Here is a 17911-nt window from a genome sequence, read left to right as displayed (position 1 = left end):
TTATAGCCTGGAAAGCAAATGTTGTCAGGGCTTCAAGAAAATTGCTTTGTTACTTTCGTCTCCGCTCTCCCCTATAGCAGTTTCTGTTAATCAGAGAAATGTTGAAAATGAGGGCTAGGTGATTCATTGAAATGAATTCGCAAATGCAATGTTCATCTTGACAGAAAAGCACGATTGTGTGATCAGCAATAAATCGCTTGGAAACTCCACTCTTGAAAAACTTCAGGAAACCCGCGTAACATTTGTTGATTTAGAGTGAATAATAATAAACAACTATCAAATTATCTCACAAAGTTTGGGATTAAACGTTGTATAGAGTTGTCGTTTAACGAGAAGTTACACAAGTTCTAGAAATTATATACTTTTTATCTTGATGTCATCATTGTTAGATTAAACTATATTTGATTTGACTTTTTTTGCATCAATCTACTACTTCTCTATATTAAACATAGGGCGCATATTCACAACAAACAAAGGCATACTTTGATGATGGTGTGACAGTGATGAGTGTGGAATCGTGGTAGTTGTTGTTATCTTCATTACATCCTACGTGATCACATGGGAAAGAACAAACACTTTTTCATCACACTCAAAAGTAATAAATCGGGAAAGCAAATAAACAGTTAATTCATCATTAGTTAAGCAGTAACTCTACATTAATAGACATTGGTTAGCTTATAACTAGCTACAAATGCTGTATTCTTGACTTATATGAACATATATAATAAACTTATGCTTAATAACTGCTTGTTGATTCATCAAGTATTGCATCATTTACAAACCAGTTATTTTAGAGTACATGGTGGTTTTGAAAATCCTTCAAAATGAGTGAGTAAATGATTAATAAACTATTCAAATGAACATTTATACATCTTATTATGCAGGCTTAGTAAAAGTAACTCGGTATGTTAATAAATGCTTTATTAACACAATTTCATGGAGTTCTGTGAACTAAGTTCAAGTGAGTATTTATGCTTTTTGCATTGCTTGCACCAGATCATGCAACCTCAACATGTCGCCCCCATGTGGGCAATGTAATGTAAAGCTACTACATAAAATTGTAATGTTACAGTAAATTATTCTAAACTTTTGTTCTTGTACTTGGATTAAGAGGAAGCTTGCAGAGTTATGGCCATATAGGCTTTTTGTATTTGATTGAGAGCACCCTCTATTGGCTACCTGAGGAACTTACATGCCTGTTTCTGACATCTTTCAAGAGTAGTATAAGCGACACTTCACTGCTGTTGTCACTTAGCTCTTGAGTATTTGTCAAATCAACAAAGAATTTCTGTAGCAAATGCCTCACGCACATGTCACAACCAGAAAACCTGTCTGCTCTTTTTTTTCACAGCGTTAACAGTATCAGACAGCCATACTCTCATCTCTTCTTCTTTATTCTCACTGCTGTGTGATGAATAATGCAAATTCACACAGGCCTATCATTAACGTCGTTTAAAAGCACATTTTAAATGGTTGTAGTGATCATCGGTTATAGTCTACAGGGCCTTCCACATTCACAGTGCCCTTAAAGCTAAACAAATGAATTATTATATAGATGACTATAGATGAATTATTAATCTAAATAAATAAATAAATAAATAAATAAATAAATAAATACTATTTTTGGAATAGTACAAAAGAATAAAAACAAAAAGTCATCAATCATCATTATCTCACACTAATATTTTTCTAAACTGAATCAAAAACCACCCCCACAGTCTAAAGACATGTGCTATAAGTGAACTGAACAATCTAAATTGGCTGTAGTGTATGTGTGTGACTGTAAAGCAGGTCGCACACCGGATGTATCACGACACGGTGTGCACGTGAAGGTTGAAAGTATCACACACCAGATGCGCACATTTACATCTTATTTGAAATGAAACTATTCAGTTGGCGCTCTGTGGTGCGGCAGAAATATGAACAGTGTTCTGAGTCATGGCTGGATGCCGTGGATAGCCACCAACGTGCAGGGCCGATGTGCGTACCCTGATAGAGATCCATGTTTCGAATTTCAAAATGCATGGTGCTGCGTGGCGCGATGTGGCACTTCGCTGAGCTGCGCATCTGGTGTGCGACCCCCTTAAGAGTGTATGGGTATTTCCCGGTGTTTGGTTGCGGCTGAAAGGGAATCCGCTGCGTAAAACGTATGCTGGATAAGTTGGTGGTTCATTCCTTTTTAAGTAAGAATGTAGTTGTTTAGATTGCAACTGTAAGATGGCTAAATCTCTCCAGAATATCAGACATTAAGAACTGTTATAAAATTTCATGAAACAAGACCATAAGAATTGCTATGCAATAAAACAATAGACTTTCTGATCTAAGAAGAAGATCCAGAAACCAGCTGTTCAACTGTTCTATTCGAATCACTGTTGACAATGCAAACATGGGCTGGAAAGACAGAGGTACACCTAACCAGGGGGCAATGCAAGTAAGTTCACAATTCTCCTTTCACCTCAAGCTCTCCTTCTTGATTTAAGTTTAGAGCAAAGTTCACATAAAATGTCCAAGGTTTTGATATGGTGTATCTTGTAGCCTTATATTAATGTTTGGAACAATTTTAATGTCTCTGTGTGATTGCTAAAGTAGTCTTAATGTCACTATAATATTTCACTGGTATATGTTGATTTGGTTTTTGGCTTTGATAAAATCTCTGCCAGATGCTCCCTCTCTAGAAATGTATAACACCTCAAATTCACCAGGCAAGGGTCTCGTCGACACTTCTATTATCGTTAATTTATGGCTGTTTGTTCTGAGTTGACTATTTAAAAGAAACGTGAACAAATATCATTGGGATCTTATAGCCAAGACACCCCGTTGCAGCATCTCTGAGACTTATGCTGCAACGGACTTCTCTGGTCAGGTATGCATCTCTAACTCTTTGGTTTATCGTTAAGTAATGGATGTTGTATTTTTATAGTATCATCTCTGAACTGCCTTTCTAATTGTTTTATTATGTAATTGGTATAATACAATTTTACTTAAATAAAATTTTGTTTTGGTTCATTCTGAATTCTCCTGAAAATCTTTTTTATATCCAGTAGAATAAGTGGAGCCTGCGCTACCTTTATGATTGGACTTTTGATTCTAAGGACACAGTTGACTGTATGGAGTCGTTTTGACACAACAGCATGGAGATCTTTATTCATCTAATTGCTAAAGTTTTAGCCTCGAAGTGGCTAAATCTACTATTTTTTAGGATAAGTGAGCAGTTGGCAACCAGACTATTAAAGTATTAGTTAATCCTGCACCCTCTGACTAAGTTCAGAGTGTCGACATACTGTCCATGAGAAGACACGCAAACTCGGGGCGTGAAACTTTGAGCGGCATTTGGTCCCTTATGAACGTATGACTGGAGAGTAGGGAATTAAATATAAATCAAAACTCAAATTTAATCATAAATGATGAATGTGATCCGTTCTTACCAGTAGAAACACAGTCTAAATTTGACGGTGTTGAAATTGGAGTCAGAATAAATTTGGAGCTAAAAAACAAAATGTAAATAAGTTCTAATAAATAACAAAGTTCTTTTCAGAAGCACTAGAATAGGGTTACATGCATTTAACCTTCGACCATGCTGTTAGTTTCGTCATTGGGCTAATAGATGGACATCTACACAACTATGCAGTTTATTTATAAAGATAGTTCCAATTTTAAATATAAAGATTTTTGAGATCAGCTGCCATCAGCCTGTCATACTGAGCAGAGCCACAAGATGGCGACAGAGACTGCATAATAAGCCCTTAGAGGAGAAAAGCTTAGCGTTTTCTTTTCGTAATTTAAACTTCATCAAATTATTATAAAACAAGTAAGTGACGCTCTAAAGGCTCCAACACACTGGGACGCTTTTCATTTGCGTTTATCGTCGCCGTTTTATGAGACGTTTTTCAGTATTCAAACCTAAGCGCTTTTCACTGACATCAAGCTGAAGAGTATGCAAAATCACTCTTTTGATGTTAGATGGCGCTACACAACTTTAAGCTTCTGACAACCACTTATAATACAGAAGACGAGGAGGAGAGGAAGTTCACATGTTTGTTGTTAAAGTTACTTTGGTGCGTTGGTGTGCACGATCACATTGACGCCAGTTATTTAGTCGGGAGGGGTTAAACGTCAATTGAAAACGCGAGCATTAAACGTTTCGGTGTGCACGGGCCTTAAGTCAGTCTCTCTCTTTTGAATGGTGTAGTGCTGTACCATAGTAATCTGCCTGTGTTTGCTTTGGCATTTTCTAGGTTAACTATTGTGATCTCCTGTTTGCAACAGAAAATACTGGGAAATCTCTGTAGACTGATGGCATTTCAGGCCGTTCAGCTTTATAATATTTAAATGTCAGTAAAATCACCTCTTTTGTCATCACTTTATACATAACTCGAGAATCATTCAAATACAAGTTCAAAAGGGACGTGTTTTAAAGTAAAGGTTTCTGCTGTTCTGACCGCCAGCTGTAGATGTCTGTATATCATCATTGGTGGAAATCTTTTATTTATTTATTTATTTTTGGATTCACTATAGAGAACAAAGCACTGTTATACAAAGATTTGCCTAATTGCCCTAACCTGCCTAGTTATCCTAAAATACCTAGTTAAAACTTTAATCATATTTTTAAATACTGGTATCTTGAAAAATATCTAGTAAAATATTATGTACTGTCATCATGGCAAAGATAAAAAAAAATCAGTTATTAGAAATTAGATAAAACTATTGTGTTTAGAAATGTGTTGAAAACAAATCTTTCTTTTTAGCAGAAATTTATAAAAACAAAATATATAGGAGGGTTAACAATTCTGACTTCAACTGTATGTGGGTATAAAGTCTATGCGCAATATATATCTATCAGCACAACTTGGCATTTTGCTTCATTAGTGCTGAAATTGGAGATTCATCCATCAAGCTACAAGATAAATGACTAAACCAGAATAGAAGATGTGTGTGCTGTTTCAAAAGATCACCTGTGTGCAGAAGCAGGACAGAGAATAATATGTGTTTGCATTCCTAATGACCATTTGTAGTTAATTGAGATTCGCACGGTTAAACTAATTCTGGACATCTATGCCTGGATCCAGTTCTCCAATCAAGGGATTTTATAATGGAATGGATTTTTTAAATGTTGAAGGGAGTTCATTGTCTAGATTATTGGTTCCCAACATTTTTTTTTTTTTTTTTGCTTGAGATGCCCTTTTCCCCCAGAAAATATTGCAAGGCCCCCTCAACATTTAATGATATTATCGCTCATATAAATTTGTAGTGAGGATAACAAAAAAAATTTGTTTTAAAACAAACGGTATATTTATTACAATATCCAGATATGTTTATGCACAAACAATAGCCTATTGGAAAAATATAAAAGCAAATCATCAGTAGGCCATTTGTAACTAAAAATGTCAGCTGTAGGCCCTTACATTGGCCTTATATTAGTTGGCAATTTTTTTTTAAGTTTTTTGTCAGTAGCTGTGATGTCCCTCATCTCATTTTGGGTGAGTGTCACTTACTTTGTCTTTTGTTTAAAAAATGCTCTGGGCTTGTTGCAGTATTGGGGATGAGTCGTCTGCAAATGTCTTATTGATTTGGATGGCCTCATGCATTTGTTACCAAGAACTTTGGCACAGATGGCTGGATCAGGGACTCTTTGCTTTGAGAAAATGGAATAAAACCATACTTCAGGTAACTATCTTGGTATTTCCTGCAGTGCGTGTTTCCAATATTGCTAGCGTTGTGACCCAAAATATTTGGAGCTTCCTTGCCTAGGTCCAGTATGCTTATCAATTCAATTCACCTTTATTTGTATAGCGCTTTTACAATGTAGATTGTGTCAAAGCAGCTTTACATAGAATATTATAGTAAATTGAAACAGTGTCAGTTCAGTTTTCAGAGTTTAAGTTCAGTTCAGTTTAGTTCAATTTAGTGTGGTTTAATGTTCATGCTGAGAGTCCAAACACTAAAGAGCATGCGCATCGATGCGCAGCTCTACAGGTCCCGAACGCAAGCCAGTGGCAACAACGGCAAGGAAAACACTTCATCTATCGGCGAAAGTGAAGAATTAAAAAACTTCAAGAGAAACCAAGCTTAGTTGGGCACGACTATTTCTCCTGTGGCCAAAAGTCTTATGCAGAGCTGCATTCTAGGCAGTGAGGAATCTTTTTTGTCGAGGACGAATTACAAATTTGTCAATTTTTTGGTCAGCCAGGGGATAAAATAAAAAAATACCTAAAGAATAACAAAGTGAGCTAGCACAATAAACATTGTAAAATTTGATTTCAAGCGGACTTTAAAAGAAAATGTGTCCTTTTATTAGTCTGTTGGACGTTTCTTTATAAAATCGTAACGTATTTTTGTTGGTCAGTTATTTACAAAATAAACAAAAAGAATAACAGTTGAGGTGAAATTAAATATTTTTAACAACTATCAACATTGATAGCCATGTGTGCATCAATGGGCATTTCAGACACACAGTAAAAACTGCTGTGTTCCAAACAATTTTTAAATTATAAGTTGATTGCAATTAAAACAATTTTAAAAATTCTATGCAAAAAAAAAAAAACCCTCAAGAAATTAGTTGTTTTGGCATTAAAAAGCAGTTTTAACAAGCAGCAAAAATATTTTGACTGGATTGTGAAATCTGCATTGACATTACAAACATTTCTAAAGCTGAAAAGCTCAATGGATTCTGTCACAAATGTTTTATGGGTAGATTTAATGTATAAAGTTCGGTAATGTAGTCTGCACTGCACGCTAACACTTTTAATCATTCAGGTCAGTAGTAGTCTAATTGATGATGTTATGTGATTGACTGTGGAATAAGAAGGTGGAGTGAGAAGATGTTTTGCCATTTAGCCAAACGTCTGTGTTTTATCACCTAAGAATGTAAAATAAAGTGACAAAGTTAACATAATGTAAAAATATATGTTTTCATTTTCTTCTCATTTGTAAAATTAAATAAATAAATAAATAAATAAATAAATAAATCTATAATGTGATCTTTAATGTAATAAACTATATGTCATGACATTCCTATATACTGTTTTGATCCCTTCACTCTTAAGAGGGCACTGCAGCGTTTTAAACCAGCTTATAATTTATTGTTATATGCTTTACTTTCACCATATTATAAAAATACAACAGCAAAATTAATATTGTCTAAAAGGCAGTTTTACATGTCTTAAAATGACATACAGCAAAATTAAAAAGGATATTGCTAATAAATTAGGTTGTGTAAAATGGTTATTCAAATCAAGATTTTTTTTTTTATTCATAGCTTATTTGAAGGTTTTTTTGTTTTCCCAAAACCGGGCAAGTTTCCTCTTCTAGTTTGGTTATTTTAAGCATTTATGAACACAACAGTTGATCTCAAATCCACAACAAAACAATCAGTACAAGATTGCCTGAACAAGTCAGCCTGCCAGAAAATAAACTCTGAAGTGCTTTGCTTGTTTGGCCCCAATGAACCAACATATTACAACATTTCTCACAACGCATCTAATTTAAAATAGCCAAAATATCCAGAGAATTTGTTTTTCTTTCTTTCTACTTAATCATTTAATACTTTGAATGCTCACTGTAGATTGCTCAATTTGTTTTAACATGTCATTGTGTCTGGTTATTCACTGAAATGTGAAGAAATTTCCGCAGTACATTAAGTGACTAATGAGAGATTTAAGAATATATTAGTTGTGACCAGGTTGTTTAGTTTTTTACAGCTTATTAGGTGCTGTTGTTAAAAAGAAGAAAAAATCTATACCGTCCATTTGAATTCAAGGGACAGCTGAAAATTAATGTCTCCTATTCTCACTTAAAGGGGTAGTGCATCTAAAAAAACTAAAATTCTGTCATCATTTACTTACATGCATCTACTACTTGTTCCAAAACTGGAATCTAAATCTGAGTTTCCAAAACTGAGTTTCTTTATTCTCTTGAAAACAAAGGAATATATTTTGACTTCCATAGTATTTTTTGTTCCTATAGTAAAATGTTGGTCAAAGGCTGTTTTTCCCGCAATATTGTTCATATCTTGTTTTGTGTTCAACAGAAGAAATAAGTACATAAAAGTTTACATAGGTGAGAGTAAATCAGGACTAAGTTTTTTTATTTTTTTTTTTCCCTTTAACTTAAACTATCCGTTTTCTTAACTTCCATTAATGTGACTCAACATTTGTTGTATCTCACATTTCTGTTACAGTTGCTTTACTAATGTCTATCAAAATGACTGATAAAAGAGGTATTCATAAACAGGTGCACTCTAAACAAAGAGAAGATGGTTTACTTGCTGTATACATAATTAGTAAAAGCTAGCTGGACCGAAAAAGAAGTATTGCAAGAAAACACAACAACATTTAACTATTTTAATCCCTGAGCAATTGAGAATGTCAAAATTCAGTGTTTTTATAATAGAACAAAAATGTTATTCAGACATTTTAAATGCTTTAAATTCTTTAAAAAAATATACTAAGAAAAAAAAAAGGTTCTTTAACTGATTTGATCTGTTTGCAGAAATGCTCTTTGGTGAACCCAAAATGGTCACTGTGAAAACCCCTTTTGCATCCTTTGTTTTTTAAAAGTGTGCAAAGCAAACAACCTTTTTAAGTCACATTTGAAATGAATATGTCTTCTAGTATGCAGTGTTTTCTAGTTTAAAACAGATATGCCTAAAGCACTTCATCAGTCACACACTTTCATCAAGTTTATGATGAAATGTCGTGCATGAAATGACCAACGCTTGTTACCAGTGGCTAATGAAGAAACAAAACGCGTTCAGGGCATCTTGACACCTGGCTCATTTGAAGTGTTGGTTTCAGAACCTGGCAAATTTTCTCAATTAGTTCAGTTCATTTAGGCATATATAAACATGGCAACCATGCTTGGATGCTCAGAAAAAGAGAGAGAAAAGAAAGAAAAAATCAAGAATTAAATAAAAAAAGAAAAAAGAAAGAAGGAAAGAAAGAAGGAAAGAACAAAAGAAAGAAAGAAAAAAAGAAAGAAAGAAAGAAAGAAAGAAAGAAAGAAAGAAAGAAAGAAAGAAAGAACTGCACAGTAAACATAACAAAATATGTTCCCATATTTTTCCTAAGTTGCAATATTAAATGACTATGTTATAATCTCTGAAACATTTAACTGGTCTCTATTATATATGATAAATGTACATGTTGCAACGTTACCACATTGCTAACGATTTTTGTAAATGACACAGTACTTAACTGTAATATGAACTGTATTTTACTGTAGAACAATGTATATTTTACAGTAAACATAAAATAAAAAAAAAAAAAAAAAAAATATATATATATATATATATATATATATATATATATATATATATATATATATATATATATATATATATATATGAAGAAAGATAAATTGTGCTGTAAATTGTATTTTTACCAGTAAGCTACTGTAGATTCTACAGAAAAAAGTTGACAGTGCATTGTCATTATTGTTTGACAGGAGGTTAACATATCCTAAAATTACATATGACAGAAAATATCATACTAGCAGTAACTTTTCTTTCTTTTTTACATTTGAATCTGCAGTTAAAAAACTTGCATTTAATCATTCAGAAGATGTTTCCCCCCCCCAAAAAAAAATACTTACAAATGACAAATAGAAGTAATTTAACCAACAAATGACAAATAGAAGTAATTAAACCAACAAAAGAACATGTAAAAACACTTTAATTCCGATCGGAATAATAAGGAGAGAGAGAGTTTTAGAAGGTCAATGTTTTTTATTTATTTATTTATTTTTTTTTTTATATTGAATATAAAAAAGGGCTTGTTAGTGGCAGAATATGTGCCAACATTAAGCAACTAAACTTTTTTCTCAAATTTAATTGAACATAAAAAAATGTTTTAAAGTAAAATAAATAAATAAATAAAAATCAGCTCATTTAAAAGTAGTTTGAACAATCAGGAAGAATAATTTTCGGGTGTAGTAGAATAAATTAGAAAAGTAAAATACTACTACTACCACCACTACTATTACTACTACTAATAATAATAATAATAATAACAAAAACAACAACAACAACAACAACAACAACAACAACAATAATAATAATAATAATAATAATAATAATAATAATAATAATAATAAAACATATTCAAATGATTATTCAAATATATAGGCACACTGTAAATCATATGTTATCGATTTTTATTGGAACAAAATGAAGGAATAAAGCTAATTTGTTAGTTTTTATGTATTTCAGTGGATTGAACATAAAACAATTAAGTTGTCCCCAAAAACCCTCAAGAATTGTGTTGCTTCAGCTCATTTTAAATAAGTAGTTTAAACAAACAGCAAACATAATTTAAATTTCTTTACGAAGAAACAAGCATTTCCAGATTCAACAGAGCTCACCAACTAACTTTACGTCCAATTTACCGCTCCACGCAAATGTGTAATGAAATGCTGAAGATCACTAGTCATTCACATTCTACAAAGCAACCAGCATGTTTTTCAAGTCCCCTTATGAAATGAACATGAAGGTTTGAAGGACCTCATATAAAATGAATCACAGAAGAGTGGCCTTGACTCTTAATCAGACGACACCTCATGTATAGAAAAGCAGAATAGCTGGAATATCAGCAGTTTGCTGCGTGCCTGGCACAGATGGAAGAGAGCCATTTGCCCCACTAAGGAAAGCAAAGGATAAGAATGTCTGCCTCATATACTACAACCCTGGGGTGAAGCTTGAGCAATAGGATCCTGGAGGCTGTGAATCTCCAGCTTAAGCTTTAATGAAGCCATTTCAATTCACAAATGTGTTACAGAACCCTCACGTACTAAGAAACAAGGGTGTAGCTAAATGGGGATCCTGGGATGAGATTTTTATAGCTTTATCTGAACCCGATGCGTACATTATTCAAGCCAGGACCTTAAAAGACCCTGCAGTGCTTGCTTGATGACGACCCTGCTTATAAATCAGGAAACAAACTGTCTGTTGATTCATTCCCAAATACATTATTCATAATCTCATATGTCCTTATTTAAAATCGCTCATAAAACTTTGAGTGTGCATTTATAAATATGTATCTATGATAAACACAATTGCCGCGAGGCAAGCAATAAAAAAATTTGGCTTTGTATTTCACATTTTCGCCTCAGGTTTGGCATGCATAAAACATAACAGAATATGAATCTGTTTTTTTTTTTTTTTCATTTTGAACAATAATTGCCTTTCTGAGGAGAAAGACCTTCCATGACACATTGCAGCCCTCTTCCGAGCTCAAGACTTTAGTGTAATTGAGGCCAGTTTCCTGTCTTATTGAAGCTTAATATTAAACCAGTGCCAAGCTTTACACATCTTCTTACTCTCCATCTCCAATTTGATTTTAGCACATTTCAAAGCGCGGCCCTTCTGTTTGACAGTGCATGGATTAACGCTGTGGTTTATGGAAGGGAGACTGTTATTTTTAATACCCTGCCTGTTGCTAGGCAGGCCTGCGTGCATTGATACAATGTTCTGCTTGAGTTGCAGCATGGTTAATTGAGGAGAAAGTGGCCGCTAATAACCACAGCCACAGATAAATCGAGAGAAGGAGTGAGAAAGACAGATAGGCCTGGAAGGAAACCATGACAAGGACTAGTGTGATGGAGACAGAATTATACTGATTTTGCATTAAAGCCTAACAGATCAGAATAAGAGCCACGTTATCACATTTACTACTGAGTGTCACTTAAAAATATGACATTAACACTATATGACTGGACAATGATCTCAAAGCTATACACTGAATGCAGTTCTGGGATGTAAAATGAAGAACTTTCCATTGACAGAGAAATAAAATGGGGTTTCTAAAAGCATCTTAAATCTAAAAATATACATTCATACTTTTAATATTAATAAAAGTCAAATTGCTTCTTATAAATTAAGAATGCAGGTATGCCATTGTCTTCTAATGGCTTTAGCTGATTGTTCCTCATTATTATTACATTTTCAAGTATTGTAGTTGCTTACTGTTGTTTGTCAGGGTAAAATTAAACTAACACAATTGTCTTTAATGTCTAAGTGGTGGTTTAAATTGAAAAGAGGGGAAAAATGTAAATATGAGCAATCATTATTAAAGAACATTATTAATCTTTGTAAACAATAACTTAATCTTTGTTGACATATTAGCTCTGTTTAATTTTTACAGTATATTAACCCCAGTCTGATGAAAACAATACTTCCTATCAGACCCAAATGCATCAAACTTGCTTTCATTACTAGATTGAACTTTGGACCAGTTCTCCATCAACATAACATGCCCCTCAGAAAAGGTCAGTCTAGCCTTTTTATTTATTCTGCTGATAAGAGGTTTAGTCACAGCGGAGTGAGCTTTCAGTCTTAATTCTCTTCAATGTCAACACATTGTATGATGAGACAGATCCTTACACTTTTTAGTGCTAAACTGTCTCTACACCCTTTTACCTCCACTTTGTTTTACATATCTACAGTACATTCTCCAGAAGCTTTCAGTCAGTTAGAGAGCGCCACCTCATAGTACAATCACAGAGAGGCTTTAAATAACTTTCCAGAACCTTCTCATTCACTGTTCTTCACTTTTGGAATGGTTACCTCCCCTATCCCATATGGACTGCTGAATTCATGACAATGTTTGAAAGACATTTAAAACCTAATGTTTTTTTCCTCTGTAAACACTAAACAACAACAACAACAACAACAACAACAACAACAACAACAACAACAATAACAGCAACAACAACAACAGCAACAACAAGAACTTTGTATCACTAACACTAATTAGCATTGCTTAATGCCTTCCTCATTTCTTAGTCACATGGATAAATGTGGGATTTGAAAAAAGTAATTGACTAAATGTAAACGTAAGTGCCTAGTTTATTTTTGTAAACTATAGTTCTTTTATTTTGATATAGCCAAAATTAAGGCTGTGTGATATTGAAGAAACATAGTACAATATGTGATAGCATGCTAAATAGTACGATAAGATATTTATATATATATATATATATATATATATATATATATATATATATATATATATATATATATATATTGTGTGTGTTCGTGTGTGTATATACAGGGCTACAGTGCTCAGCAACAAATGTTTTAAATTATTTCAGGGAAAGGAGCAAACTACTATACAACTTCTGAAAGTCAACAACCTTGCTTTACTGTGGCATAAAACAAATTTTGACAATGTCAACAAACAAAAATAAATCAAATATTCCCATCACTTTGCTACACCGGTGTAGTTATGTTAACCTGAAAACATCAAAAACAATCAGGTAAGCAAAATCTCTTGAAACGAAGTGCAGTGACTTGTTTACTGCATTGCTTTCTTGGTTGGTCACATTTCAGCATCCATACTAAATTTGTACAGAATTTTTAACAAGAAAACCAGCATGAACACTCTGCTTGGTTCAGAGAAGCGTGTTGACATGTAACTAAATTTCCTGATGTGCTGAGCAGCCTTTCAGATGATGTGCTAGTGGCAACTACACAAAGAAATTTTTGCATTGATTTGCTCATTTGCAAACCATATATGCACAATATGCACATTTACAATTTTTAAATTATTCTGATACATTGCACAGCACTAGCAACAAACTAAAACTCCTTTTTTTTAACAATAATGATGCCATAGAAAAAAATTTGAAGTGTTCATATATCACCCTCTTGTTTTGAATGGTTTAGTTCTGAATTTTGTGTTACTTGACTCACCGCAGCATGATGATTTATTCGTTCATTGATATTTTGTTTCTTTTTTCCCTTATATGTAACTAAATATTGACTAAGATCTTAATTATATTGAGAATTATGTAATATTCCAGCCTGATCTCACGAGTAAACGTAAGTATTTTACGTTTTGTCAGTTTAGTGGCTAATTCGTACAAATTCGTATAAGTTCAGTTGTACAAAAATGTACGATTTTAAAAAGGAGGCGTGGCACCCAACCCTAACCCCAACCTTCATTGGGTGATGAGCAATTCGTACAAAATTGTACAAATTAGATCGTACGAATTCATATGAATTAGCCCCTAAATCAAAAAGTTACGAATTGTTGTGAGATTGCGTTGGATATTCCAATTTTTAAATATGTGTACGAGCATGTATTTTGAATTTTTATGGTGATGGGCTTGCGTTGCAATGAAGAGATTAGTGTTGCTGGATTTACAACATGTCAATTCATCAACCTTTCCTAAAATACATGAAAGAAATAGGCTGTGTTTTAATATAATTATTTTTTAGGGGTTTTCACCTTTTATTGACAGGACAGTGGAGATTGACAGACAGAAAAGTGTGGGCAACAAAGATAGGGGAAGGATCAGCAAAGGACCTTGAGCCGGGAATCGAACTCGGGTCACCACGAGCACCTGGGTACTATGTGTCAATGCACTAACCACTAAGCTGTTGGCACCGACAGTAACTGGCTGTTTAACTGGAAGAAGAATAGAGTAAATGTTTATGCAACCTATGTATATTGCAATATCCACATTTTGCAATATTTCAATACTTTTGATATATTGTTCAGCACTACCCACAAATAAAACTCCTTAAAATTGGAACAATAAAGATTACATAGAAAAAAAATAAAGTGTTCAATTTAAATGGTTAAATTGTAAATTCTAACTTTTGAATGGTAGCATACCCTTACATAACACGTCACAATATCTTTACATAACTTAAGATAGACTGTCCATCCATCAGCAGGACCTGTTTCAGAATTGCATAATCATAATGGGTATTTTCTAACCAGCGGTTGCAGTCTAGCGTTATGTTCCCTCAGACAGTGTTGTAGGAGATGCGTGGATGAATGTGTTCTGACAGGACAGAGCACAGACACTCTGCAGGTGGAGCTGCCACAGGCCACATGACCTGACAAATGCCACATCACAGAACGAGCCAATGAGAGGAGATAATGCAGAACAGAGCCAAAAGAAAGAAGGAGAATGAGAGAAAAACTTGACTCCATCCCCCTCTTGCCGTGGTAAACATCGCCGTTTATTCCATGTGACAGGGAACTTTTGTGTGTGCATGTAAACCACAGGCCGAAGCCGCGTGTGAGTTGCCTGCAAGCAAAATTAAGAAGAATCGACTGGTTCATGTCGACTTATTATGGAGATTTACCACTAGACGCCACACGCTCAGGGAAGGAAGTGCTAATTACGCTGTCTGAGGAAGAGTCTAGGTAGTAAATATAAATGAAGGTCAAAGAACGTGTGGATTCATCTTGTGTGTGGACTGTTTGATAGTTTATCGATTCAGGAAGAGTCTGTCTCATTTTTTTTATTTGATTTGATTTTCCAATTTAAAACTTTAACTTTAACTAAAACTTTAAAAAATTATTGTACAGCACATTTACTCAATAAAGGGCATATGTTAATTATAAACATGACTGTGCTCGTGTCCATAAGACTGTTTTTAAAAAAAAAAAAAGAGTCTCTTCTGCTTTGCTACAGTATATATAATTTATGTAATAATACATACAAATAGTAAAACTATTTAATTTAATACAATTGATTTAGCTGTGAATTTAGCCGTAAAAAAAGATTTCAAAGCTGTCAGGATGACTTTAATCTTCAATGTCACATTGATTTGTTGCAGAATTGTACTTGTCTTCTGAATGAGATATTCTTAGAAACATGATCTTACATAATTGAAAAAGATGTTAAGCTGTGAAATACTACATATAAAACTGGGGTTTAAGTCATACCCCTGGGGGTCAACAGCACTCCAAACTTGCCCATTGACTTACAATAGTGGAGAAATTCCAATAATAAAGAAAAAACAGGGACTTGGAGGTTGGCTCATTTGACTCAGGCTAGGGTTGCGCGATAATGCCCATTGTCATATCGTCCTATCGTCAGCCTGTAAGATCGCCGATACACGATAGTATCGGGGGAGGGGCAATTTTTTGATTATTTATTTGTTTGCTTATTTATAAGATCATTTATTTACTTATTAGTCTACTTTTTCTTTTTAATTTACACTTTTATTTTAATATTAACGTAATTATTAATTATCACGCGAAATGACACATGGGAAATGAGGACCGTCTATCATTCTGACAAGGAAGATGGTGTTGGTGGGAAAGAAAAATGCCACATCGCCTATTTGGCAATATTTCGGGTTTACACCAGATGAAAAAGGTGAACCCGCCGATGTCACGCAGGCAGTTTGCAGACTTTGCTCGAAGGTTGTGCCGGTAAAAGGATCACAAACCACAAACATGTACGTACATTTGCGTGGCCGCCACCCTGCTGAGGCTGCTAAACTAGCGCCAAGAGAAGGCACGATTAGCAAAGATCGAAGTCAGCCATCAATCATCGGAGCTTTTTCAAAAAGCACAAAGTATAAAAGAAACAGTGAAAGGTGGGCTCAGTGCACTGCAGCTGTATCGAAGTACATTGCGAAGGAAATGGTCTCCTATCATACAGTCGAGAAAGCAAGCTTTAAAGACCTGCTCCAAACCTTTGATAAACAGTACGAGCTGCCTGGGCGCAAGTACTTCACCGAAACAGCTATCCCAAACTTGTACAATGAAACTAGGGACATCATTGCTAAAGATCTGAAAGCTGCTAACTTTGTTGCTTTGACCACAGACATGTGGTCAAGCATAAACATGACCCCCTATATGTCTGTGACAGTCCATTATATTTCGGAAGATTGGAAGCTCGAAGCAAAATGCCTGGAAACAACATTTATTCCGGAGAATCACACTGCAGAGGTACTGGCTGAGGCGCTGTCAGATGCCATGCAAGATTGGGACATAGAACCGAGTAAAATTTCATGCATTACAACTGACAACGGGGCCAATATTGTTGCGGCCATACGAAGGCTCGGATGGCCATGGCTGAACTGTTTTGGCCATAACTTGAATGTGGCAGTGAATTATTCTCTACAAAAGGAGAAAACAAAAACTGATCGCGCTCTTGGAATCTGTCGCAATATTAACGGGGCATTTTCTCACAGCTGGAAGAGGCGACAAGAGCTCCGCAAGGCGCAGGAACAGCTAAATTTACCTCAACGTATGCTGATAACGGTACAGAAATTATTATATTTTATTTGCTTAATATTTATCTTGTGGCACAACCATCTTAGTGAAAAATAAGAAAAAATATATTTTTTGTCAGACTAGAAATAATACTTGTAAATCAAATATAATATTATTTAATTAGGCTATACACTGTAAAAAGATTTCTGTTGATCTAGGCTAACTAAAAAAAATTAAGGTAATGTTCACATCTATATTTTATCATTTTAGTCAATGAAAAATAAGTAACTTGACCTAAACAATATTTTATAAATCTAAGAAAACTATTTTATATAACTTGGCAGTTGGCACAATGTAGGCCTATACATTTTTCTTGTTGAATGAAGTAAAAATGTTTAAATTGTGTTTTTGATAAAAACAAAAAGAAATAGCCTAGATGTAATCAAAACAAAAAATTCTAATTAAGAAATAGCATATGTATTAGATTTTTTTCAATTAAAAATTGGATTTTTTTTGTAAATAATTATTATTTGTAAATTTGTAAATAATTATTATTTGACCAAATCATACAAAAAAGACATCAATAATTTTGATTACATCGATATTTATTAAAAACTTAAACTTTACTTCCACACATCCACACAAGTGACCAGTGCGTCGTCTGCGATTCGACCGCGGACCATTGACTGGGTGGTGGTGATGAGTGTGTATAATGTGCATGCGCGTACAAAATATCCAACCTAAAAATTGTATATTCGTCAAAACTAAAAATGTATTAATTGAGTTCTTAATAAAAATTATTTAGATTGAGCAACTTTTTAAACTAAAAATATATTACTTGAAAAATAAAACAAATAATTACATATTTAATTGAAGACAAATTATTAAATGGGTGAGGGACTGCTTAAAAAACTTTTTACAGTGTAATAAGTGATCACATTAACAATCGACGC

At 33.9% G+C, this 17911-nt stretch overlaps 1 protein-coding gene across 2 annotated transcripts in view; it reads left to right on the top strand.

Moving 5' to 3' along the window:
* Nucleotides 1–17911, top strand: part of LOC147846951 (E3 SUMO-protein ligase ZBED1-like) — a 56046-nt gene that overhangs the window by 36198 nt on the left and 1937 nt on the right. Inside the window, exon 3 of one of the 2 annotated variants that reach the window (XM_088649512.1) lies at nucleotides 15785–17892. In XM_088649512.1, the coding sequence (XP_088505638.1) occupies nucleotides 16041–17075 (1035 nt within the window). In that variant the 5' untranslated portion in view covers nucleotides 15785–16040 and the 3' untranslated portion in view covers nucleotides 17076–17892. Of the gene's footprint in view, nucleotides 1–15784; nucleotides 17893–17911 lie in introns of those variants that run through there. The other variant, XM_087237378.1, reaches the window with a different exon arrangement.

The sequence above is a fragment of the Danio rerio genome, chromosome 1, assembly GCF_052040795.2.
Source record: "Danio rerio strain M-AB ecotype USA chromosome 1, GRCz13ab, whole genome shotgun sequence".
Classification (NCBI taxonomy): Eukaryota; Metazoa; Chordata; class Actinopteri; order Cypriniformes; family Danionidae; genus Danio; species Danio rerio.
This window is presented reverse-complemented; position numbering and strand designations above follow the sequence as displayed.